The 27,172-nt window shown below is 38.6% G+C and overlaps 1 protein-coding gene across 1 annotated transcript in view; it reads left to right on the forward strand.

The window, feature by feature from the left end:
- Positions 1 to 27,172, forward strand: part of NDFIP1 (Nedd4 family interacting protein 1) — a 50,855-nt gene that overhangs the window by 20,408 nt on the left and 3,275 nt on the right. Inside the window, exons 2-7 of the mRNA XM_070374530.1 lie at positions 7,126 to 7,213; positions 13,091 to 13,221; positions 16,995 to 17,082; positions 18,028 to 18,152; positions 20,359 to 20,425; positions 23,540 to 23,645. Coding sequence (XP_070230631.1) covers positions 7,126 to 7,213; positions 13,091 to 13,221; positions 16,995 to 17,082; positions 18,028 to 18,152; positions 20,359 to 20,425; positions 23,540 to 23,643 — 603 coding nt within the window. The 3' untranslated portion in view covers positions 23,644 to 23,645. The remainder of the gene's footprint in view (positions 1 to 7,125; positions 7,214 to 13,090; positions 13,222 to 16,994; positions 17,083 to 18,027; positions 18,153 to 20,358; positions 20,426 to 23,539; positions 23,646 to 27,172) is intronic.

Raw genomic sequence — 27,172 nt, forward strand, 5'->3', positions numbered from 1 at the left:
AGTCTCTCAGTCGTGTCCGACTCTTTGCAACCCCATAGTCTGTAGCCCCCACCCCCTGCCAGTCTACTCTGTCTATGGCATTTTCCAGGCAAGAATTTTGGAATGGTTTGCCATTTCCTTCTACAAGGATCTTCCCAACCCAGGGATTGAACCTGGGTGTCTTGCATTACAGGCAGATTCTTTACCATCTGAGCTACCAGGTAAGCCCTTCGTTTTGAATGGATATACCAGATTTTATTTATCCATTCATCATTTGATGAACAATTTGACTATTATAAATAATGCTGCTATGAACATTTATATACAAGTTTTTCTGTGAAGATATATTTTCAGTTCTCTTGAATATATGTTTTGGAGTGGAATTTGCTGGATCCTTTTTTAATTCTGTGTTTAACTTTATTTTGAGAAACAACCAAACTATTTTCCATCTTGTGTATGAGTGTTTAATTTCTGTGCATATTCAGCACCACTTGATTTTGATTTTTTTTCCCTTTTGTTTATGGCCATATGCTTGGGTGCAGTGTGATATCTTGTGGCTTTCATTTGCATTTCTTGATGACTAATAATGTTGAATATCTCATGTATACTGGCTATATATCTTCGGAGAAATGTCTTTTAAAATTAGATGGTCTTTTAATTATTGAATTTTGTTGTCAAAATTACCTTATATAAATATCATCCCCTAGTTAATAGTAAGTTAGTAGAAAACTATTCTTGAATGGATAGAATTTGGTGGTGGTGGAATAATTTATAGTCAGTATATTATATACAAATATAAGATTTGCAAACTGGTGGTTGCCAGAGGGGAGGTGGATTGGGGGGCAGGTGATTAGATGAAGACAATTAAGGGGTACAGAGTTCAAGTCATGGGGATATAATGATATATAGCATAGGGAATACAGTCAGTAGTAGTATAACAACTTTGAATGGTGACAGATGGTAACTAGATATCAGTGATCATTTTGAAATGTATATGAATATTGAATTACTATAAAGTGTACCTGAAACTAATATATGATGTTGAATGTCAATTATACTTCAATTAAAAAAAAAAACTAGTCTATATACAATAGAAAATTTTTAGTTCTCACAAACTTTGACTGTTTCTGAACAACAGAGTAAAATAGCACCCCCAGTGGTTTACCTAGAGAAATGTGCTTTTACTTTCTGGTAAATACACTGTCTCATTTGTTGGGATTTAAAGAGTATGCAAAAATAGTGGGTTGATCATTAGAGGTTTAAAATATTGCATTTTAAGGTAAATGTTTTAGAAATTAACGCTAAAATTAGAAGTGTAAATAGCATTTAAAGCTAAAGTTTAGGATTTTCTGAGACTGTTACTACTTAAAGGAGGTATCTAAACTTATCAGAATTTTCTTGCTGTTTAAATAGGATTCACCCAAGAAAAAAATGAGTCATGAAAATACTGTAACTTTATGGATTTATAGGATAAGTTCAGCATTATTTTCCACATACTTGTTATGTTTGTGTGAATTATGGGGTATACTTTGATAGCTCTTCTCATGGATTTATGAGTTTTGGGGTTGATCTTCTCTTTGATGTTTAGTAGAATTTTTTTTTAATTGTTCTTCCATTCTTAGTAGAGAGAAGCCAAGAATGACTTTATGTGCCTTTAGGTACTGCCATCCTGTACAGTTGTAAATGTTGACCTTAGTTTGGCCTAATCTGAGTCCTTGCTCTTCTGTTGCTTAAAAACAGCTCATTCCTAAATTGAAGCTCATCTTTAAAACTACTGGGATTTCCCGATGACTCAGTTGATAAAGAATCTGCTTGCAATGCAAGAGACCTGGTTTTGATCTCTGGGTTGAGAAGGTCCCCTAGAGAAGGAAATGGCAACCAACTCCAATATTCTTGCCTGGAGAATTCCATGGACAGACCATGGGGTTGTAAAGAGGCAGACATGAGTGAGCTACCAACACTTGCTTCAGAACTGCTTTTGGGAGGGTAGCGAGAAACCTTTTTACTATGGCGGGAGCTCAAATAATTTAAACTTGTAGGGTTTGTGTCTTTAAACTTGTTAATTGAAGTATGCTTCTGTTAGAACTTGAGTTATGTATGGTTTCTTTATGGGAGATTCTGTTGTTTAAAACACCATGTATTTATTTCTGATAGGAACAGTGTGGCTAGGATACAGAGGAAGGTAGTAACAAGGGAAAACATCCTTTGTTTTAGTTGTGCTGTATTTCATAGGCTTAATATACAGGACAAAACATTTCAGCACCTGTTGGTAGGTGTTTTTTTGTTTTGTTTTGTTTTTTTTTAAACTGAGAGATTGAAGGTAAAAGGAGAAGGGGGTTGCAGAGGATGGTTAGATAGCATCACCCACTCAATGGACATGAATTTGAGCAAACTCTGAAATGTACTGGAGAACAGAGAAGCCTGGCGTGCTACAGCCCACGGGGTCTTGAACAGTCGGACACGACTTAATGAGTGAACAACAATCAAGGCTAAGAAGTACCTAGAAGATTGTACCATATAAAGTGGGGATGTGGAAGAGTTTTAGGGATCTTCTGGGGAGCCATAACAGATTCTGCTCATGGTATAAGGAGGAATGCAAGTAATCAGGAAATAGGAGTGAGGGCACTGTCAGGAGTGTGGTGAAGAGAAAGACCATCTGAAGTTTCACATGATTCAGTTATTCCTTGATCAGCAGTGAAGACGCAGTTTTGTACTCAGTACTTTATATGGCATGTATAGGTAATCGTGTAACCAAGGGAAAACCACAGTTTAAATCTTATTTGGAGATAAGTAAAATTGATGAGAATTGTTTAAAAAAAATTATGTGACAGAAAAGAATCCAGAGCCCCAAAGGTATTTATTAACTGTCACAATTATACAATTAACCACCCTCCCCTGCGGGAGCATGGAGAAGGCGATGGCACCCCACTCCAGTACTCTTGCCTGGAAAATCTCATGGACGGAGGAGCCTGGTAGGCTGCAGTCCATGGGGTCGCTAAGAGTCGGGCACGACTGAGCAACTTCACTTTCACTCTTCACTTTCATGCACTGGGGAAGGAAATGGCAACCCACTCCAGTGTTCTTGCCTGGAGAATCCCAGGGACGGGGGAGCCTGGTGGGCTGCTGTCTATGGGGTCGCACAAAGTCAGACATGACTGAGACGACTTAGCGGCAGCAGCCTGCAGGAGCATAGTGCAGGGAGAGGGCAGAAGTCCCACCACTTTTCAAACTTGTCTGTCCATAATCCCTACAAAGGAAATCTGTAACAGGTAGGTTGTAATCAGGCTTCCACTGATTACTAGATGCTAGAAGAGACTGGGCATCTTTCCAGCGGCAGCCTCAAACTGACAATGACACTTATTCTCTTAGAGAGCCCTGGGAGAGCCTGAGGATCCCTGAGCCCCAGGGATATGTTAGGGAGGACTGCATAGGAAAGGTTTCCAAGGATGGAAAAGGAGAACCTTAAGAATACGTTATGAAACCATGTAACCAGTCTCACAGCCTTATGAGCTCTGCTGCTGCTGCTACTGCTGCTGCTAAGTCGCTTCAGTCGTGTCTGACTCTGTGCGACCCCATAGACGGCAGCCCACCAGGCTCCCCCATCCCTGAGCTCTAGTGCAGTATTTTCCAGTCCCCCCACAATCCCTGTTAGTGAGTGTCTGGCTTGTTTGGCTGGCAGAACCAAATTAATGGCAGTAGATACCCCCAAAGTGTAAAAAGATGTACACCTAGGGATTCTGTTGTATAGCATGTTATTATTCACACTCTGGTGGTCACTGAATACTTCTTGAAGGTGATTGCCTCTTTCTCTCCAACACTGTAGTGTTTTATTTTAAACACCTTTCTTGATGGAGCCTAAATTTATCACCAGCATTATAGAAAGGAAGTCAAGAGTTGCAAACCCTACAGTGAGGTCCTGAGATCTTCCTAATACGGCAAGCCTCCTTAATCATAGTAGGTGTCTTTTTGTTGGTTGTTTTTTCAGCTAGAAATAATATTAGTATGATTGGTTACTAATAATTACTTACTATTTATTAATTAATGATTCAAAAGTGTTGAATTTTAATGGAGTAAAAAATTTTACCTGGAAATGTTTTCTTTTTTCCTCATTAAAGAGAAAATGGGGGTTTCTGACTCATTTGGAATTTCTTTGCTCTGTTATCTGTTACCCTGGTGTGGGATGATCAAATTTCACATTTCCAGGTTGCTAGGAGACAAGCAACCTAGCTTGCAGATACAGGTGTTAAAACTCCTTATTTCTTAGAATTCTGTATTTCTTAGAATTGTCATGCTTTCTTTCTAAAATCTTAATTATGCAGAGGTAACGGGATTATTTGACCAACCTCAAGAAATAGAAAAAAAATCAAATAAAAAATGAGAAGCTAGGTTTAAATAAAGAACATGACTGGCTATAGTAAATTAAGGCGACATTCGTAAAACTCTTATTTGCCTTTGCTTTTGCTGCTGACTTTTGCTGCTTTTTGCAGCTTTGTTTTTGCTGGGTTTTTTTGCACTTTCTGCAGTGTACAAGAGTGGTAGGTTGGGAGTAAACTGAGAATGCTTCGTCTGGAGGTATGCAGGCGTTAAAACTGTTCCAAGAGAACCTGGCCCCAGGAACTCTATTTGAATAATTTACTGATTTGGTCTCCCAGAAACATTTGGATTTACTGTAGCTATTTTGCCCAGAAGCGCTTCTTCTGAAGGGCTTCCCAGGTGGCTCAGTGGTAAAGAATCTCCCTGTCAATGCAGGAGATGCGGGTTTGATCCCTGGATTGGGAAGATCCCCTGGAGAAGGAAATGGCAACACACTCCAGTATTCTTGCCTATAGAATCCCATGGACAGAGGAGCCTGGCAATCTACAGTCCATAGGGTCACAGAAAGTCACATAGATTGAGCATACATGCATGCACCACTTCTGAAAAGAAAATTCATCTTACATTACAATGCAATTATTTTGGGAATGCCTTAAGTTTAATGTTAGATAGCTAGTGTTAAAAAAAAAAAGTGCCCAAATGGTAGATGTTGATGAAAATTTGGCAGAATTCACTTGAAATTGAATGCTTTGCAATATTACCCTCCCAGGTAACGCTAGTGGTAAAGAACCTGTCTGCCAACAGAGGAGACTCAGGTTTGATCCCTGAGTCAGGAAAATCCCCTGGAGGAGAAAATGACAACCCACTCCAGTATTCTTGCTTGAGAAATCGTGTGGACCAAGGAACGTGGTGGGCGACAGTCCGTGGGGTCACAAAGAGTCAGACATGACTGAAGCAACTTAAAATGCACACATGCTTTGCAGTATTAATCAGAAAGGTTTTGTTTGCTTCTAATTTTGAACAGCGTGGGAATTGGAGACTGAGATCTTTCAGATTTATTATCTGCTTCATGTGAGGACAGGTCAGCCTTTCTCTTCTTAGGTTTCAATTCAAGATAGAGTTCTTTGCAGCAGTTGGTTTAGAAGGATTTGTATTTTATCATTGGCTCAGTTGGCTCTATATGTCTTTTTTTTTTAATTTAAAAGATATGGGCGTTTAAAAATAATTTTATTTATTATTTTCTTTTTGGCTGCACTTGGTCTTCGTTGCTGCATGCTGGCTTTATTTGCAGCTTGTGGGGGCTGCTTCTTGTGGTTTCTCCTGCTACAGAACACAGGCTCTAGGAGTGCAGGCTTCAGTCGTTGTGGCACACGGTCTCAGTTGTCTGCTGCATGTGGAATCTTCCCAGTCTAGGGATTGAACTCGTGTTCCCTGAATTGGCAGGCGGATTCCTATACCTTGTACCACCTATTCCTTGTACCACCAGGCAAGTCCAGCTTTATGTAGCTTGATGGTATACATCTGGTACCCAGACCCCCAGGTCAGTTACACTGATAAATACTATGTTAGTACTTTATAGATTGACTCCCATTCTCTACCAGTTAATCTTTTTTTTTTATGTTTTTAATTTTTTCTTTAAAATTCTTTTATAAAACATAGACACAGAAAACTGAATAAATCGCATATATTTACGTAGCATTTACTAAACATGAATGGAGTTGACATCCACAAAACCAACACCCAGATCAGGAAACAGTACTTCCATCACCTCTGAAGCATATTCTCATCTGCCCACCAGTAGACTGACTCTTAGCCCGTTCATCTTTTAAATGAGCTGTATTCTGTTGTCACAGTGGAAAATTAAATCACTCGTCTTTGTTTATGAAGATGAGTTGGGTAGATTGGTAGTGGCAGAAAGACACTTTCAGTGTCAGCTATGTAAAGTAACTGGAGCTATAGATTTGGCCAGTGAGAAAGTTACTGATACAGAAGAGGAAGATGTATTGACAGAGATTGTATGTAGAATTTTATGTTTTTGAAAATATCTCAATTATTTAAGATACAATCTGTGCAAACTGAGTAAACCTTGGTTTTACTGTGATTTGTCTTTGTCTTAACAGATTTTTATTATTCTAACTGGAAAAATTATACAAGTGATAGATGTTCATTACAAAACATTAGAACATACGTATACACAAGGAAGAAAAATCTCCTCTGATGCATCTCCTGAGATAAACAATGTAAACTGTAGATGTCTATTCATAGACCTGCTTTCCATCACGTAACTGTCTTTCAAAACCAACTTATGTGATTCATATGGTTTGATAGGAGAAGGCAATGGCAACCCACTCCAGCACTCTTGCCTGGAGAATCCCAGGGACGGGGGAGCCTGGTGGGCTGCCGTCTGTGGGGTCACACAGAGTCCGATACGACTGAGTGCCATAGCAGCAGCAGCAGCATGATTTGATAAATTTAACTTTTTTATGTAACAGTACAACACAAATCTTTCTGTTCAAGTCATCGAATTTTCTTCATTTTCATTTTTGTGGTTACTTGATAATCCTTTGTGAGGTGAACTGTAATTTATTTAATAAGTCCCCTGTGATTGGTATTTAGGTTGTTCCTGAATAGCATTTATTTGCTACCTTATTTGCCTCTTTCTGATTATTTCCTTAGGATAAATCCTGGGAGTAGACTACTTCGTAAAGGATCTGCACATTTTAACACTTTTGAAACCCACTGCCAAATAGCTTTCCAGAAAAGCTATTCCAGTTTTCAGGTTTTTCTCTAATTGCCCTTATGCTTGCATTAAAATGTGAAATTTTTATTTAGTTGCAGAATGAAGAAGAGCCTGGAGAACCTGAACAGGCTGCAGGGGATGCTCCTCCACCTTACAGCAGCATCTCTGCGGAGAGTGCAGGTAGGTAACAGGGTGAGATGACTGCTGAGCTCTTGAAATGCGTTAGCCAGAGACTTTTGGCTACTAAGTATTTGTTGGTGTTGGTATTTGCTTCAGCTGTCTGTAAGAAGTCTTTAACATTATTTGTAGTGTGTAGCCTGAGGTGAAAAAAACTCATGTTACTGTTCTGAAAAACAGATAAAGGCCCCATTCCAATGTGGCTTTTTTATGGAACTTAATTTCGTTTCAACACTCTTAATATAAGGATAGAATTCAGAAACCAAGTGATCACGTTTTTTTCTCTTGTTCTTTTTATAGTTTTCTTGTTAGTTGTTCTGCTCTTTGATTCTAGTACCTATGACCTGGAATATAATATGTTCGATTTCTTTTATAATAAATAAAAGGCTGATAAATCCTTAATTAAAAAAAGCTAGAAGTCTCCCATTTTCTTCCTCATAGTTCAGACCCTCCTTAATTAATTTTTTTCTTTCCATCCTATGCCAGATTATCTTTATAATTTTCACACACATGTTTAGAAGAGATGGGGGAGAAGAAAGAAAATTGTGATAGTTTAGGACTTTTGGTAATTAGATCTTTGTGATACCAGTTCTGCTTTAATTGCTGAAAACTGAGCAGTTTTGATGGGACCTCTTCCATATTCTCTGAAACAGAACTGTGACAGAGTGGCAAGTACGTGACTGATGGTTAGAAATAGAGTGGTGCACACATGTTGGTAGGGGGAAAAAAGTCAAAAATCACTGTTCTGTATATTCAGTTTACCTGTTTTAATTTGTGGTATATAAATTGTGGTAAACAAATACTGGATTTTTGTTTTGAATGTACTAAATTAGAAAAGATTGTCACTAAACTTTTCATGGAAACTTAAAATTTTATGTGAGGTGTCTATATCGATGGATCCCATTTTTTAAAAATCCTTTGAAATAGGGAAATATAAATATTCTTGATTTCCCTCAACTTAAGGTAGTAAGGAGAGTTCCCTGGTGGCCTATTGGTTAGGATTCCAGGCTTTCACTGCCATGGCCTGGGTTCAGTCCCTGATTGAAGAACTGAGGTCCTGCAAACTGTGTGGTGTGGCCAAAACAAGTTTTCCTTAAAGTGGTAGGTATCAGTTTTGTTCATATATTCAGAATTACTGTGGCTATGGGCAATTCAGACTGTACCCATCAACTTGTAATATGATTTTTAGTGTGATTTAATTAAAAGTAAAAAAATTTTAAGGAAATTATATATGCATGTATATGTGTGCATCTGTTAAAGTAGTTATTGTGACATAGAGAAAAATAAGTTTCTTGAATTGGATTAGGTGGCAGCTTTAGTTTCAATAATACATTTTCCTTATTTTATTCTAAAAGCTTTGGTATTTTATTTTTCTCATTTAGGTAGGTCTGCATGCCATCTGGAGTTGTTTTTTTCTGTATAGTATGAGGTAGTGGTCAAGATTGTTTTCCCTTACAGATATCCACTTGGTCCCACACCACTTATTGAAAACACCATTTTTCCTCCACTGTACTGCAGTGGCACCTTTGTCATGAATCAGGTGACCATATATGTGTATGAGTATCTGTTTTCTGGACTCAATACTTTCTTTGGTCTGTTTGTGCCTATACTCCAGTCTTAATTCCAGAGCTTTATAATCTTGATATCTGGTAATTAGGTCCTTTAATCTTTTTGTTGTTCAAGATTGCTTTGGTACTTCTTGGCTTTTGTATTTTCATTTACAGTTTAGAATCAGCTTGCCAGTTTCCATAAAATGGGAAGAAATAAACAAAAACTCTGCTGGAAGTTTAGTTGGGATTGCACTGAATCTGTTTATTAATTTGAAGATAATTAGCATCTTTATCTGGAGAAGGCAATGGCACCCCACTCCAGTACTCTTGCCTGGAAAATCCCACGGACGGAGGAGCCTGGTAGGCTGCAGTCCATGGGGTCGCTAAGAGTCGGACACGACTGAGCGACTTCACTTTCACTTTTCACTTCATGCATTGGAGAAGGAAATGGCAACCCACTCCAGTGTTCTTGCCTGGAGAATCCCAGGGATGGTGGAACCTGGCGGGCTGCCGTCTATGGGGTCGCACGGAGTTGGACACGACTGAAGCGACTTAGCAGCAGCAGCAGCATCTTTATCATATTATGTCTTCCAGTCTGTGTTAAATCCCTCCCATTTATTAAGATTTTCTTTAATTTCTCTGAATAATATTTTGTGAGTTTCAATATAGAGACCTTGCATCTTGTTTCTTACATATTTTTTTCTTGCATCTTTTTAATTAGATTTATTCATAGGTATTTGGTTTGTTTTGGTGCTGTTGTAAACGGTCCGTGTATAATTTTATTTTCTGTTTGTTACTGATATATGAAAATATAATTGATGGTTTATATTAACTGTGTGTTCAGAGACTTTCCTAAATTCATATATTAATTCTAATCGTTTGTAGATACTCTTGGATTTTCTACATATGTAATTATGTCTTCCATGATTAAGGATAGACTTAAGACTTATTCTTTTCCAATCCTTTTGTCTTGTATTCTCTTTTCTTGCCATACTGCATCAACTAGTATTCAGTTCAGTTCAGTTCAGTCACTCAGTTGTGTCCGACTCTTTGTGACCCCATGAATCACAGCATGCCAGGCCTCCCTGTCCATCACCAACTCCGGAGTTCACTCAAACGCACGTCCATCAAGTCGGTGATACCATCCAGCCATCTCATCCTCTGTCGTCCCCTTTTCCTCCTGCCCCCAATCCCTCCCAGCATTAGAGTCTTTTTCCAATGAGTCAACTCTTCTCATGAGGTGGCCAAAGTACTGGAGTTTCAGCTTTAGCGTCATTCCTTCCAAACAACATCCAGGGCTGATCTCCTTTAGAATGGACTGTGGATCTCCTTGCAGTCCAGGGGACTCTCAAGAGTCTTCTCCAACACCACAGTTCAAAAGCATCAATTCTTCGGTTGGTGCAAACATAGTTGCAATTTCAGACCGTGAATTTTAAATCATTATAACTAGGCTCAAGCACATCTTTATTAATCAAAATAGGAACCATTACAATCAACACATTTTTGCCAAGAGAAGTTTGTTTATTCCTGTAGCATAAAAATCCTTGCCTTGGTATTCGGTGAAATCTTGGAAACCATTTTCTGCCTCCTACTGATTGTGGAAGCATTTTCCCTGCAAAAAATTGTCAAGATGCTTGAAGAAGTCATAGTCGTTTGGCAAGAGGTCAGGTGAATATGGCGGATGAGGCAAAACTTCGTAGCCCAGCTCATTCAGCTTTTGAAGTGTTGGTTTTGTGATGTGCGGTTGGGCATTCCTGTGAAGGATTGAGCCCTTTCTGTTGGCCAGTGCTGGCTGCAGGCCTTGCAGTTTTCGGTGCATCTCATCCATTTGCTGAGCATACTTCTCAGATGTATTGGTTTTGCCGAAATTCAGAAAGCTGTATTGGTTCGGACAGGCAGCAGACACCAAACGGTAACCATGAGCTTTTTTTGGTGCAGTTTTGGCTTTTGGAAGTGCTTTGGAGCTTATTCTTGGTCCAGCCACTGAGGTGGTCATTGCTGGTTGTCATATAAAATCTACTTTTCATGGCACATCACAATCTTATTGAGAAATGATTTGTTGTTGTGTACAGTAAGAGAAGACGACACTTCAAAATGACAATTTTTTGATTTGCGGTCCACTCATGAGGCACTCACTCACTGAGTTTTCTCACCTTTCTAATTTGCTTCAAATGCTGAACAACTGTAGAATGGTGGATGTTGAGTTCTTGTGCAACTTCTCGTGTAGTTTTAAGAGGATCAGCTTTGATGATCCTCTCAGTTGGTCATTGCCAACTTCTGACGGCCATCCACTGCTCTCATCTTCTAGGCTCTCATCTCCTTTGCAAAACTTCTTGAACCACCACCATATTGTACGTTCATTAGCAGTTCCTGGGCTGAATGCACTGTTGATATCATGAGTTGTCTCTGCTGCTTTATGACTTGAGTAAGAAAATCGCTCGAATTTGCTTTTTGTCTAAAATCATTTCCATAGTCTAAAATGAATATAAAATACACAGCAAGTAATAAATCATTAGCAAAAAAACAAAGCGAGAAATGCACATTAAAATGATGTATAACATGACTACATTTATTTAAGAATGTATTCCAGTATCAAGGGCTTTCCTTGTGACTCAGCTGGTAAAGAATCCGCCTGCATTGCGGGAGAGCTGGGTTCAGTCCCTGGGTTGGGAATGTCTCCTGGAGAAGGGAAGGGCTACCCACTCTAGTATTCTGGCCTGGAGAATTCCATGGACTATATATAGTCCATGGGTTTGCAAAGAATTGGACACGGCTGAACGACTTTCACTTTCCAGTATCAAACAGCGAAGTCCAACCATGGAAAACTGCAATTACTTTTGCACCAACCTGATAGTACTTCTAAGATAATGTTTGAATTGAAGTGGTAATAGTGGGCCATTTTTGTCTGATTTTCTAATCTTAGGGGAGAAAGCTTTTAATAACTTACCATTAATTATGATACTTACTCTAGATTTTTCTTAGAGATTTGTGAAAAGATTAAGGAATCAGTTTTAGGTTTTATTTTATCAATTAAGATAAAGAAAGGATTTTATCAGTCCTTTCTTCTGCCCATGTGAAGACAATAAATTTTTCTCCTTATTTTTGGTTAATGAGATGAATTCTATTGATTGATAATTTCAGTAATATACTACAGTAAAATTGGAAGTTAATTATAGTTAAGCAAGGTGGAGAAAAAATGTTAATCTTGAAGCATAGAAATTTTTTCAAAATTCTTAAGTTTTAAAAAAATTGTGTAGAAAATTTAATCCATTTGTAAATAGATCTGTTCTAATAATACATATTGAATCAATTATAATAGAAGTCAGTGAGAATGAAGATGTAAATTTAAAAAGAGGTGAGGCAAGATTTCACTCAATAATGATTCTCTAACTGAACCTGTGATTACCTTAGGCATGTCATAGGAAACAATCCATGGTAAAAATAGTGTGAAAGAATCAAAGTGCAAAAATCTATGAAATACTAATTTTAACCTTGTTTTCAAGTTTATTTTGATGTTTATAAGTGGGAGGAAACCATGGTACAGATTTCCAAACACACAGGTGAATTATTTTTAGCTTAAACTTTACCTCATGCTATTATTAATATTGTATGTTTTTGTGAACATACCACATACGTGCTGAGTTGCTTTCAGTCATATCCAACTCTTTGGGACCCCATGGACTATGGCCCAACAGGCTCCTCTGTCCATGGGATTCTCTAGGCAAGAATACTGGAGTGGGTTGCTGTGCCCTCCTACAGGGGATTTTCCCCACCCAGGGATCAAACCCATGTCTCTTATGTCTCCTGTATTAGCAGGCAAGTTCTTTTACCACTAATGCCACCTGAGAAGCCACCACATAATGAGCCAGAAAAAGTGTTCAAAAGCACTTGGCAGGGAAAGTAAAGTGAATCTGGAATTTAAATAATTGAAAAGCCAATAAGTTTAAAAATTATTCCCAATCCCATGTTCATCTTTAAGCATCTTTTGATTCAGTTATTCTATATATAATGTTTGAGGAGGGCTTCTCTGGTGGCTCAGTGGTAAAGAACCCACCTACCAATTCTGAAGATACGGGTTTGATCCCTGGGTCAGGAAGATCCCCTGGAGAAGGAAATGGCAACCCACTCCAGTATTCTTGCCTGGGAAATCCCATGGACAGAGGAGCCTAGTGGGCTACAGTCCATGGGGTCGCAGAGTCGGACTTAGCGACTAAAAGAACAGCAAAATTTTAGAGGAATGGTTGGTTTTTGTTTGCCAGAGTTAGCAGAAATCCTTTTTCCTCATTTCAGCTAATCACTGGGTAATTGCGACTTCCTTTTTATTTTGCAGCCTATTTTGACTACAAAGACGAGTCTGGGTTTCCAAAGCCCCCATCTTACAATGTGGCTACCACACTGCCCAGTTATGATGAAGCTGAGAGAACCAAAGCTGAAGCCACTATCCCTTTGGTTCCTGGAAGAGTAAGTCCAATTTAGACCTTGTTATTTGGTACTAGTTTATGAGAATTAAGTTCTTTGCGTTATCAACTTTGTGATATTACTTAGATTAAATTGATTAGTAAAAGTACAACTAATCTTTAAAATCAGATACGTTTTTCTTTTGGGATAATAGACTCTTATCTTTTCCTGAAGATGATGGAGGTAAACAGTATAAAAGAGCAGAAAAATCACTAGTCAAACCAGCTCATTTCCCCTGTATCTCTACTACTACCTTCACTTTCTCAAGTCTTCTTTCATGGCTGAAACATCTTGGAGCAGAGCTGATATAGGAATATACCAATTTTGCCTTGATTCTGCACACTTAATATTTTGGTGTTAAGTAGATAGCTGCTTAGGAGTTTGTGGAGAGAATAAATAAGTGCAGCTTCATAACATTAAACTCAGAGGGGCTCTAACAATCATCTGGTTGAACCCTGTGCCACCAGCAGTCCAGATGATGCCATCTGTGGAGGCATAATGAATTCAGATTCTGTCTGGCCTGATGTTACTTCTTGGGAGTGGGGGTGGGATGTCATGAAAACCAGTGGAGAATTTTGGGCACTCATGATTCATAATGTCAGACCTATAAGTGATACAATTGTGGTATCACACGTATTCATTCAGGTTGAAGCTGGTACAAGTGGGACCTTGGGCCTGATACTGAGAGAAAGGAGAAGAGCGGGATCCAGTCCCTGGAAATGGGGCAGTCAGGGCTCCAGACCCTAGGCCTGGCAGGAAGCTAGAGTAAAATATAAGAATAAGAATATAAGTTCAGTCTGGGCAGTGCAGTGACACAAGGCCCAGAAGTTCAGGCCTTAGGATGGTAGACTGTTTGCAGGTCACATCTTCCATGAGGGGTAACACTCCTAAAACCACTGATTGGCAGAAGTTACAGTTGATGAGCGTAGTCTATGCTGATTCTGCATGGTGACATGCATTCACTTCTTACAGGCGCAAGGAAGAAGAACTCTCATGGAGCTCATTGTCTAAAGAGAAAACAGTGTTTATATAGTTAACATGTATTGGAAGCAAACAACATGGTTGACACTGTGTTTCGTGCTTATATATATAGTATATATTATTTTCAGTCTTCACAGTAACCTTGCAAGGTAGAGATTATATTATCTCCATTTTACAGATGCAAAAATTGAGACCCAGAGAGATTAAAAATTGCCCAAAGTCCTATAGCTAATAAGTAGCATAGGTGAGTCAAGCCCAGACATTTTAGACTCCAAAGTCCTTGTATCTGCTCTCTAGATCTCTTGAATTATGGTAACTGTCCCATAGAAATAGACCAGGAGATTAGTGCGGCTTAATCACAGAACTGTTTTATTTGACAAATATACACATTTAAGAACTTCTTAAGGGGTTTTGTTATTCAACAAATATGTATGGAACACTTTTATATATAATTTGCTATGTATTTTGCAGTGGATAGATAGAAGGCTTTGTATAAGGCAATGCTCCTGCCATACAAGAGCTTAAAGTCCAGCTGGGGAACAGGCCCACAAAGACCTGTATCTAAGGGGCAGCACAAGAGCAGTGAGCATTAAGAATTGTGACTTTAACCTTGTGATCATGGGGAAGATGGGATTTGAAGTGGGCCCTGAGTTTTGATGGAGAAGAACATTCTAGAGGGGAAAGCTCAGAAAGCAGATGTGATTCAGCCAAGTACAGGGCAGTTTCTGTGGTTGTAGTGATTGGTGTTGCTTCAGCAAAGAGTTTGGCCAGAACTGTAGGTCATAGAATCTTCTGAATGCTAGGCTGAGACATTTAGACTTACATGTAGGTCACACTGAATCCTTCAAAGTTTTTAAGTGTGGGTATGATAAGACAAGTATGGTGTTTTAGAAACATTAACCTGGTGACAATTTTAGGAGGAATTTTGGGACTAGAGATACCAAGATAGAAAGAATGGTTAGAAGACATTTATAGTATTACTAGGCATTACTTCCATGTATTTTGGTAGTTTATTTTGAATAGTTATGCACAAAACAGTTTCTCTTTTTGTATTTTATTTATCTTTATTTTTGGCTGTGCTTGGTCCTCGTTGCTGTGCCGGCTTGTCTCTAGTTGTGAGCGGGGGCTGCTCTCTATAGCAGTGCACAGGCTTCTCATTGCAGTGGCTTCTCTTGTTGCAGAGCATGGGCTCTAGAACACATGGGCTTCGGTAGTTGTGGCTCATGAGCTCAGTAGTTGCAGCACCTGGGCTCTGGAGCATAGACTCAATAGTTTGGGCTCATGGGCTTAGTTGCTCTGCAGCATGTGGGATCTTCCCAGATCAGGACCAGAACCCATGTCCCCTGGATTGGCAGGCAGATTCTTTACCACTGAGCCACCAGGGATGCCCACAAAACAGTGACTTTCTATTTTGGCAAAGCCTGTTCTTCCTGCTATTATGAATTCAGAATACTAAGTATTTCTTATTTTTAAAAATATGAAAGAACCCATTCTTGTATAAATTTCAAACATTAGAGGAAAGATAGTAAATTAGATGAAGCTGCTACTTCCACTTCTTCTTTGGTTCCCCTCTTCAGGGGAATGAGTTAACAGCTTATTAGGAATGTCCCAGTCCCTTTTCTGTGTAGGGCAAGTTTTGGTTCTCTCTAAAGTTTTCTTTATTTGTTTGTTTATTTTTCATTTGAGGAACCCTCATTGGACTGTGTACAAGTCTACCACTTTAAGTGTGTATTCATTTTTTTTTTTTCAATATTTCAGCACATACCTACAATTAGTTGAAAAGGTAGGGGACTTTACTGGTGGTCCAGTGGCTAAAAATCCACGTCCCAGTGCAGAGTACACAGGTTCAACCCCTGGTCTGGGAAGATCCCATATCGTGCAGGCAAACTAAGACAGTTGTTGAAGCCCACGCACACTGAAGTTCGTGCTCAAGAGAAGAAACAAGAGAAGCCACCGCAGTGAGAAACACATGCATCTCAATGAACAGTAGCCCTTGCTCCCCACAACTAGAGAAAAGCACGTGTGTAACATCGAAGGCCAAGCACAGCCATAAATAAATAAATTTTAAAAATTAAAAAGAAAAGAAAAAGGTAGGCTACATATGTTGGTGTCAGTGTTGGTCAAGATCATGTTCCTTCTAGACTTGCAGCACTATGTTTTCTGGTTAGGATGGAAAGGATTCTCTCTGCCAGTAAGATTGGAAGTGAGGTTGTTTCAGACCTGTATACTGGTATAAATAGTTCTGGAGTTGAGCATGGGCAGCACTGTTAGACTCTTCATATGTGATCACAGTATCTTCTTCCATCTGCCCCCACCAAGTCAGTTTCATAAAACTCTTGAGCTAATCAATGGTATTTTCTCAGTAGGTCCAGGATTACTAATATTCTGGGCTAAACAGGCCCTGGATTACTGATATTCTAGCATTAAAGCCAAATGTGTAAGAGAATTTTCTTTTTCTTTATACGTATATTTCTTTATGTTTTTATATATATGTGTGTGTGTATGAATAAGGAAGAGTGAATAGTTCTTTGTGAACTTTATAATTTTTGCAATATATTGTTAAAGAACTTGGGTCAGAAAGTGAAAAATTCCTTTCATTTCAGAAAAAAATTTTATATTAGAAGACCAATGAAAAATTTAACATATACTAAAGCTTAATGCTCTTAGTTTTAAATTGAGCCAAAGCAGTACGTTTTACCCTTGGAAGTCACTTTTGTCCCTTTTTCAATTTTTTTTGATGTCTTTCCTTTGCCTTGAAATAATTTATTGTGAACTTACCTTTTCTTTTCATTTAGGATGAGGAGTTTGCAGGTCGGGAGGAGTTTGATGATCCTGACCAGATGAGGATAGGAAACGATGGGATTTTCATGTTAACTTTCTTCAGTAAGTATATACACACAGCAGAGCCCCTTCCCGCAAACCAGAGTGCTTTAGATTCTGAGTGAATATGACTGAATTAAAAGAACTAATTGAGATAATACTTTAATAATTATATGTATTTGATGCCTTTTACTGACACATTCAAAGCACAGTACACTTTCATCTTTCCTGTCTCTGTCTTCAATTTCTGTGAATATCTATGGAAAATATACTTAAAGCAGTTATGGGGGATGCTACATTTTTCTTGAGCTGAGCTTCATTTTTCTGATCTTCAGAACCCCTTAAGCATTCCTCCTACTCATTCTTGACCAGTAAAATAGGAATTAAATGCCTTTGTCTGATGAATTCTGTTTTGCATGCTTCTATTTTCTATCACATCAAAGTCGGCCTGATTTTTCCCCCTTGATGTTATTTTGCATTTAACTTTCCATATGCCTGACTTGGGAGTGAGCAACCATTTCAGAAATTCTATTTGCTGTATTAAAAAGATATGAAGGAAATGTAGTGCTTTTAAAGGTAACGAATTATGTAAGCTGTCAAAGTTTACAGAAGCAAGAGGATGAATGACTTGAATCAGAGTATTTAGGGGCATTAATTTAATGTTCAAATAATGTTTAATTACTCAGGTATAACATATACAGTAAAGGGTGCAAGTCATAAGTATGAAGTTTGGTGATATTAAGTTATTTCTTAAAGTGTATAGCAGTAGATGTAATAATAAAACACCTGATATTTAGAGACTGTGGTTTCTTGTTTGCTTTTGGGAGGAAGACAGAGGATGGCCATTTTGGGGAGGTGAGGTAAGAATTGTGGAGGGTGGGCTCAGCTCGTTTATCCTTGAGAAAGCCATTTAAGCAGAAGTAAATCCAGAGTGCACCCTTAGAACTCTTGCTTCTTGGATAACAGGATGTGTCTGACCTGCCTCTTTTCTTCTCTTGGCTTTTACAGTGGCATTCCTCTTTAACTGGATTGGGTTCTTCCTGTCTTTTTGCCTGACCACTTCAGCTGCAGGAAGGTATGGGGCCATTTCAGGATTTGGTCTCTCTCTAATTAAGTGGATCCTGATTGTGAGGGTAAGTTAAGTTGTACACCAGCAGTGATAGACTCTGGAGAAGAATGAGTGGAATAATTTTGAATATTTGACTTCAGAATTATCTCAACATTTAAAATGATTTTTTGTTTGTCTTTGGTTTCAGAAAATTGAACCTAGATCAGTTGTAGTTGGTTCATGCACACAAGTTTTGTAGTCAAATCTGCAAAATATCGGTGGCCCTAGGATATCTATCCTTGTTCAGCTGCTTTCTCTGTTTTTAATGTTTATAATGTGATACTACATGTATTTGTTCTGAAATTAGTTGTTTTTATAATAAGGGTCTATTAACTTTCTGGTATCTCATCAAAAGCAGACATTTCTCTCATTCATGCTGCTGAAGTTTGAGTCCTTCTTCTCTCTTCCCCTCTATTCTTTTCTCCCTCCTTCCTCCCTCTCAACCTTCCTCTCTTCCAAGATTGGTTGTAAGTAGCATCATTGGTTATGCCAGGATATTTGGAGAGCCAGAACTGTTCAACAAGCCCTACTCCATTAGGGGCCCTTATCTCTAAAGTAAATAAGAGAGAGATCTTAAGTGATGTAGAAGTTACCAGTTAGTTAGAATTGCATGAAGTAATTTAAAGTTGTAAAAGATCTAGTTTCTTAAAGTGTCCTCTGATTTGAGGTAAGTTTACTGCCATTGTTAGCTTTATAATATAAAAGCAAGGTGTTTATCATAAACTGGCATTATTAAACTAATGGGTGTTGACTGAGCCATAGAGTTTTTCAAAGTTATTTATTCTATGGCCTTTAACATTTTTAGAATTCCAAGTTCCTTTGAGAATCTGATAAAAATTATGGGCTTTTCTCCTAGACAACTAACATATACTCTCCTAAAACATGGTCTTTAGGTTATGAACTCAAGCCATAAAGAAGTTTTTCATTCCTTCTCTAAATCTTATTAATCAAGAAGTAAAACTATTTGAATGCTCAAACTGTGCTAAGCTCTAGTCTTCAACAGAAAGCAAGATCGAAGTAGTTACCAATCTTTTTATTTTTACTAAATTTTAAAAAGAATTAATCAGCTTTTATCAATTAGGATGGTCTTTGGAGTAACAGAACATGTAGCTCAAAAATGGCGTAGAAAACATTGGGGAAATTTTATTTCCAGTGAAAATAAGTCCTGACATGGAGGTCAGTTAAATGTTTCACTGATATCAAGGACAGCCGACAGGTGGCTCAACCTATTGGTATAGCTGGCCATGGCAGTTTCAGGCATCACGTCAGAAACACAACAGTGCTCAGCAGAAGAAAGGAAACTATTTCCTCTCCCTTTCTTTTTAAGAGCTAAGAAGCTTTCCTCGCAGCTCTTAATTCCCACTGGCCACAATAGTATCATGTCCTATATAGTCCCCGGCAAAGGAATGGGATTATCATCATGTACATGGTAAAGCTTCCAAGGTCAAGGCATGGCTGAAAGGGCAGGAACAAAATCAGGGATCATTAGAAAGGAGGCCAAATATAGTTGAGTTTGGCACTGTGTAAGCAAAATGAAAGTATCATCAAGACATATTTCTGGGGCTTCCTGGTGGCTCAGTGGTAAAGAATCCGTGTGCCAATGCAGAAGACACAGGTTTGATCCCTGATCCAGGAAGATCCCACATGCCACAGAGCAACTAAGCCCATGTGCCACAACTAATAAGCGTGTGCTCTAGAGCCAGGGAGACTCAACTACTGAGCCCACAGGCCACCAACTACTGAAGCCTGCATGCTCTCGAACCTGTGCTTTGCAACAAGAGAAGCCGCAACAGTGAGAAGCCCGTGCGCTGAAACTGGAGAGCAGCCCCAGCTCTCACAACTAGAGGAAAGCCTGCACAGCAGTGAAGACCCCGCAAGGCCAAAAATAAATAAAATTTCTTTTTAAAAAAGACATATTTCTAAAAGAGGAAAAATATTTTTAAAAAAACAAACAGGTTTGAGCACTTTCAAAACAAGGTGTATGTAAAGCTGAAAGCTACCATATTTCAAGATTGCTTTTCCACGAAAGGAAGTTTATTAGCAAATATTGTAATCATTTCAAATCTGTACTATATAAAATACTTTGACTAAATTTTTAGAAGTTTTTGTAGGACTAAATGAGCAACAGCATTTGTGTACAAGGTAAAATCTTGTGTTTTGTAAACTCTTAAGCTAAAATGTGAAATAAATATCTGCAGAGGTTCTCTAAAGTATTTTGCTTTATTTTTCAGTTTTCCACTTACTTCCCTGGATATTTTGATGGTCAGTACTGGCTCTGGTGGGTGTTCCTGGTTCTAGGTAAGTGCTTTTAAAAAAGACAAAGGAGAGAAAAGATTATGTTAAGTTTTAGAAGTAAAATTACTTTTAGTAAACCTTCATCTCACTACTATACAGTAATATATTAGTGATAATAAGTATAATTTTAAAAATATGTCAAAGGTTAGGCTGTTATCACCATCAGAGTAACATACATATTCATAGAATGTCTCTTAGTGGTGGTAAATTTTTCCTAACCCATCCATACACACTTCTCACATTTTCCATGTAGCCAGAGGGGTGTACCAATAAGATGACTTTTTATAGTCCTTAGATTTTTTCCCACCTTGTGAGTTATTGCCTCAAAGGGTTCACAAGCTCAACCCCAAACTGCTTATAGGTATACTGTTACCTACTGAACTACTCATGAGTGTATGTGGCCTATCTTCAGTTGAATATATCAGTAGAAAACAGAAAATATATTGTCTTGCATAACTTCTGGAAGAACCACCATTGGCTGTCCAGAATTCTTTAGTTTGCTCTTGATGAGAATAAGATTTTTTTTTTTTTTTAAACATACCGGCCATTTCAGGTAGTTGGTCTTAAGATTGTACTTATTAGTGTAACTTTTTTCCAAGACATCTTAAAGAAATGAGCAGTGTGGTGAATACTGTTGGCTTCCTCATTCTTTGTAGAGAAAATTTGTATGATACAATAGCAGACCATCATCATTGCTATCATTCTACAAGAAAATAGAAGGGGCATCTTGTGGCTGTTAAGGGTGGTATAATTGTCTCACTCTGCTTTTGTGGCGTCATTTTCTCCTATCCTAACATTTCTTCTGTCTCAGGTCTTTTTGTTATCTCCTCAGTTTGGATCTTTGGTTCCCAGGGTTGCTAATGGGTCTGGCTAGCACAGTGTAGAGCCCATGACCAAAAGCTGCTTCATATATTCAGGGCCTACCTGCTTTGCCTTGGGTAACAGAGTCATGCACTGATGACTCTAAATTTTACTTAGAGAATACAAGTCATTCATGATGCCATCCCCTACCTCCCCAGTAGCATCATTTTATTCTACTCTTAGTCACAGCATTCCAAGGAAAGAGACATAGTGATTTTTACTTCTTCTCTTGATTACTGAGAAGCTTAATAATTTAAAAAAACAACCTACAGGGGAGTCACTTTAGAGAAGTAGTTCCTTGACTTGCTTATTCTCCAGACTGTATCTTTAAGAGAAAGTCTGACTCCTCATCTTCTCCCAAGCCTAAAGTCCAAGCAAATCCTGAATAAGCCAAAGAAGAGCCATTAAGCATAATTTTAGGTTGATTGTTGACAACATAGATAATTTAAAAAAATCTAATAGGCTGATTTCCTTCCTATATTAAAGTTTCATGGGAGATGAATTTATAGTACTTTGTAATTGATCATTCTTGCTGTCTTACTGCTTAGTGGTAAGCAGAAAATGGTGAGACTTCAGATGTACTTCATACATTTGGATCCAATGTTTGAGTCATTTTTGGAACTCCTTGCAGAGAGAATCTTTTGTTGTTGTTGTTACTGTTTTTGGTTTTTTTTTTTAAGGGGGGATGGTTTCCTGCAAAGACCAGGTCTATGAGCTGGCAGCTCATAAGCTACATCTAGCCTGTAGTTGTGACTTGTATGTTCCATAGTTACTTTCAGAAGTTATTTTTTTAGTTGTCATTATAAATGGGCTTCCCTGGTGGCACAGTGGTAAAAAAAACCTGCCTGTCAATGCAGAAGACATGAGATGTGGGTTCGATCCCTGGGTCAGGAAAATCTCCTGGAGGAGGGCATGGCAACCCACTCTAGTATTCTTGCCTAGAAAATCCCATGCACAGAGGAGCCTGATGGGCTGCAGTGCATAGGGTTGCAGAGTTAGGCATGACTGGAGTGATTTAACACACACACTTAACACACACATCATATAAAAACCAAGAACTTTCACATAAAATATCTGAATTTTTTTACCTTTTTAAAATTGAAATACCTAGCAAAACTGACCTATATTCCCACATGGCACCCATCCTTTGACTGGAGTTAGGTTGTATTGTTGCTGATTTTGATGCCAAACAGGGTAGTTTTCACTGTGCTCAGTGCTGATGACTCTTGGTTGCTGCCAGAAATCATTTCTGACTGAGTGCAAAGCATCTTCCACTGCTTGAGTATATTTGAAAATATATCCAAAAGAAAGTTATTGCTCAGAGCCGGTGAGATGGGAGGAGGGTAGGAAATGGGGAGTGGCTACCTAATGGGTACAGATAGTTTTAGGGACGATAAAGAATTCTGAAATTGGATTATAGTTTTAACTACTAAAAGCCAGTGAATTGTACACATTAAATGGGTAAGCTTTGTGATATGTAAATTATAGCTCTATAAAGCCATTTGAAAAAAATGTGTCTTAAGACCAGGGGCCATCTCTGGAGGAGGAGGGCCAGCAGTGTGTGAGCTACCACTGGAGGGAGCTCATCATCTTCCCTGCTGACTCCTAAATTAAGAATAGAGAAATAGAATTTAGAGTTGAGACAGAATTCTTGTAAAGGTAAGGACAGCCTGACATCTAGTGGACAGCATTGTGTACTGTTGACAGAAAAAAAAAAGAAGCCATAACAAGAAAGGATGACATTTTTTTATTTGAGAAAAACACTGTTTATAACCTCTCTGTTTTTCGTGTTAATTATCTTGGAATACTTTTTGGGAGCTCAGAAGGTTTTGGCACCCCTGGCTGTCCATTGGTTAGGACTCTGCACTTTCACTGCTTAGGCTTGTCCCTGGTTGAGGAACTAAGATCCTGGGGTGGGTAGGGAGAGTAGGTTTTGATGATACTTCTCAGTGAGGCTTCCAAAAGTAAATGATGTAAATGTTTGGCCCCATCTTATTTTTTGTTTTCTTTTACACAAATTAGATTCTGAATGCGCAAAAGAGACTTTTTTTTGGCTCTTGAGATTGTATGTTCTCATTGAGAAATAGAAAACTTGGTGTAAAATCAAATCCTTTGAAATTTTTAGAGGAAATTATGTTTTGATAGCTTTTCTGATAACAGAAAAATGAAGTATTTGGTATCAGGAGGGATATTTCTGGGGACTGGGCTTAATATGCGAATTATAAACTCATTCTTGACTTTTCTTTTTTAAATTAGGCTTTCTCCTGTTTCTCAGAGGATTTATCAATTATGCAAAAGTTCGGAAGATGCCAGAAAATTTCTCAAATCTCCCCAGGACCAGAGTTCTCTTTATTTATTAAAGGTATTAAAGAAAAAAAACTTTATTCCAGTCCCAGTGTAATCATGTGATGCATGGGTAGATTACTGTTCACATTTAGAGTAGAATATTACAACCTGTGGTAGGGGATATAGAGACAGTAAGGAAGCCATAGTCTTTGCCTTGTAGTTTCTAGTTTAGTAAGGAGTGTTTCTATGAAAAAACTATCTTAAAAGGCAAGTTATAAAAACTACCAGAGGAGACAACATTATCTCATGTTTGGACAATGCAGAAGAGACTTGACTAGGACTCAGGGTCCTTAATCTTTGAATCATGAATCCTGAAGCCACTGTTTGGGTTGTACTAGTTCCAGAGGTAAGTAGTGAGAAGGAACCTTTCAGGCCTAATCACTAAGCTCTGTTTGGTGGGGCCCCTAAATCCAAAGCTGGGAGAGTCCACAGTACTTGAGGAACTCCTTTTGGCTACTGACAAGCCTACCAAGGCTTCCATCTCCTAAAATCAATGAGGGACTTTCCTGGGCATTTTCTTCAGGTTCACATCCTGATGTTACCATTCTGGTGGGAGGGTCAAACCCAAGGAAAGAAAGGAAGGGGAGAAAAGGGCCTTTTCCCTGCCTAGAACAGGAGGACTAAGCCTTGCCAAGGTTGTTTGGTTCCCCCATGGGTTTCCCCAGAGGCTGGCTCCATCTTGCATCACCAGCTGCAAAAAGGAGGAGACAGGGAATCTTGAGAAAGAGTACACCAGAGAGAGGTCTCTAGTAACAAGGTCTGATGGGCCTCCTTGGAACTGATTCTTCGTTCCTTAAGACTGTAGAGGACAGGTAGAGCCAGGCTAGTTGAGACATCGGCAAGGATTTGTGAAGGTTGTAACAGTTGAGATAAACCTTGAGATAAACCTAGAAAGTATAATATGGAAAACGTTGGGTGGGGAAGCCTTTTAGAGTCACCTGAGGCAGTGTTGAAGAGGAAGAGAGGTAGGGAAGTATGCAGCTGGCTCAAAAGAAGCAGTTTGTAACATAAAGGAGTGTTGAGGATTAAGGCTGAAAAGTCAAGCTGAGAGCATTCTCAAATATCTTGAGCACTAAGCTCATTTGCAGTGGAACTCACAGAGCAGCCCTTTAAACCCAGTCACATATTGGCTCAACACAAGGCTGATTCCATGTGAGCCTGTATTTGCTGTTGGGTTATTTCATAGTTTTTGTAAGTAATCATATGCTAAGAGTGGAGTTTTCAATGTTGAAGATTTGTTGTGGTCTTAGGATGCAGAGTAGCATTCTCAGTTTTGAAGATTTCATGGTTGTCTCAGACTATATGCTTCTAGAAAAGAAAATATCTATCATATTTATATTCATAAGGCATTTTTATAAAGTTAAAGCATGTAAAGAACCTATGTTCTTTTGGTTAAAGTCAGTTTCTTCAAAAGAGTGTGTACTTTTATTTGCGAGACAGTTTAGTCTTTAAGATTACCACTTACATTTATGACTGTTTTGGTTTTTTTTTCCCCAAGAAAAGGAATGTTTTATTACATGTTTAAAATGTCCTGAGAGGTGGTGTGTCCTGAATTTGAATTGGGTTACACAGGCTGGGTGCAGATGGACATTGACACGCTCACCTGGGCCCTAACCCCTGTGATGTTTCTGTTACATCCTAACTTTAAGAGGCTTGTCAGATGTTTTGTGTGGTTTTAGTAGTTTATGTAGTTACCATTGTCATCTTCTTTCTCCTTCTGTGTGTCTGATTATAATTTATAGTTACTTCTGATCCTTAGCTTTAACTCTTACCTACCATAGGTTCAAAGTTAAGTCTTTCGTGTAGTCACAGTTCTCCTGATGATGAGCTTCTGAACCCACCTCCACAGTTCCCCTCATCCACTGGTGCCCACAATACCCTGAGAGGACAGATCCTTTCCTCCCTCTCTGCCTTCCTTCCTTCACAGATTCTGTAGGTCTGGTGTATTGGTGGCTTTGAATTTCTAAATGACTGAGGCCACACCTCTGTCTGGTCACTTCATTCATCTGGTTGAAGGCAACTTCTGGCTTCCTTAGGGGATGCATACCTTCTTTATCTTGCATCTAATACAGGACAGGTTGATGTGACAATGGAAGTTGAGAGAAAGCCTGAACTTCTCAGTTTTCCTGTTGTAAAATTTGTTGTTATTGTTTTGACTTCCTAAAATTTCTGAAATGTTTTATGGGTATATTCTAAATGTAAAACAACGCGCCTTTAGAGTTATGATTTGAAGCAGGCAGCCCTTAGTTAAGCAGTAATGGCGTTGGAGCTGTGAAGGGGTATTATAGACCTGGTGCTCTGTGTTTGGGAGTCAGAACCATTACAGTGCTTTAGGAGTTGTCGGAGCCTTAGAGGTGTTTCAGTCGAGGGCATAATGGGGTTTCGTTGCTTTCCTGTCTGACTTTGATATCCTAGTTGATTTGAAATCATCCCTGACATGCCTAGAGGACTCAGAGCTCTAAATTAGGGGTTTAGAGACTTAGAGCAGCATTTAGAATTTTAATGACTTCCTTACTAATTTTCAGTATCCCCAGAAGGAATCCACAAAGCTATAATATCCCATGGGACTGAATTTCCTTTATTCATTGACACAGGTAGGAACTGTTCATCCAGAACCAAAAATAGAATGTTTTCTTTCTCTTAGTTCAGAAGAAATTTAGTTTAGTTTGAAGATGTGGTAGAAAACCATTGTGTAAGATATGAAGATTTTCTTTCACTGAGACCTCTTACTTTCTTTACTGGAGGTATCACTAGTTAAAAGCTAGCTGTGGGCTTACTTTTGCCAGAAAGCTACAGATAGGAAATTGCTAAAATAACTTTGCTGTAGATAAAAATAATTCAATTCCCATGCTAAGGTCTGGCATTGTACTAGAAAAATGTATAAGAATAGTGACTTTTCTATTTAGACTGCCCAAAATACAGTGTACACACACACACACACACACACACAAGGCTGCCCAAAATATGGGATACACACACACAAACCTGGAAATACCCTCAAAAGATCTTCTTTCTTACCAGCCATAGTAGGTATTATAAGAGCTGAACACTAAAGCTCATATACTACTGTCATAGGGTGGCTCTTGGGTTCCCTTCTGGAGCTCATTTAAGCATATACAGGAAATCTGGTTTCCTGCCTCACAGCAAGAAAAGCCAAAAGACACTGCTAGAGCGAGGCACAGTGGCATCAAGAGGTGTGTGACTATGAGGAAGCAGGAAAAACAATATGTTCCTTCTATATTGTATGAAAAGAAACATATCCCTTTTAGAAACATCTTTATCTGAAATGGTCAAAAATATAAAGTGTCCATACTTTATCTTATTTACCAGTTAACTGGAAAGTAAATTTTCATCAATTTTCACTTCCTCTGATGCTGCCAGATAATTGAGGAGTTAGCTATACATAGTAACTATAAAGTGGTAACACAGTTAGCCTGATATCTAACACTACTCCAAAAGTACTTATATATACAAAGTATAATGGATCTTAAATATGTTACCTTCACTACTTCTGAAATAGGAGGGGAAGAAAGTGTATAAGCC

This window comes from Bos mutus, chromosome 7 (genome assembly GCF_027580195.1).
Source record: "Bos mutus isolate GX-2022 chromosome 7, NWIPB_WYAK_1.1, whole genome shotgun sequence".
Classification (NCBI taxonomy): domain Eukaryota; kingdom Metazoa; phylum Chordata; class Mammalia; order Artiodactyla; family Bovidae; genus Bos; species Bos mutus.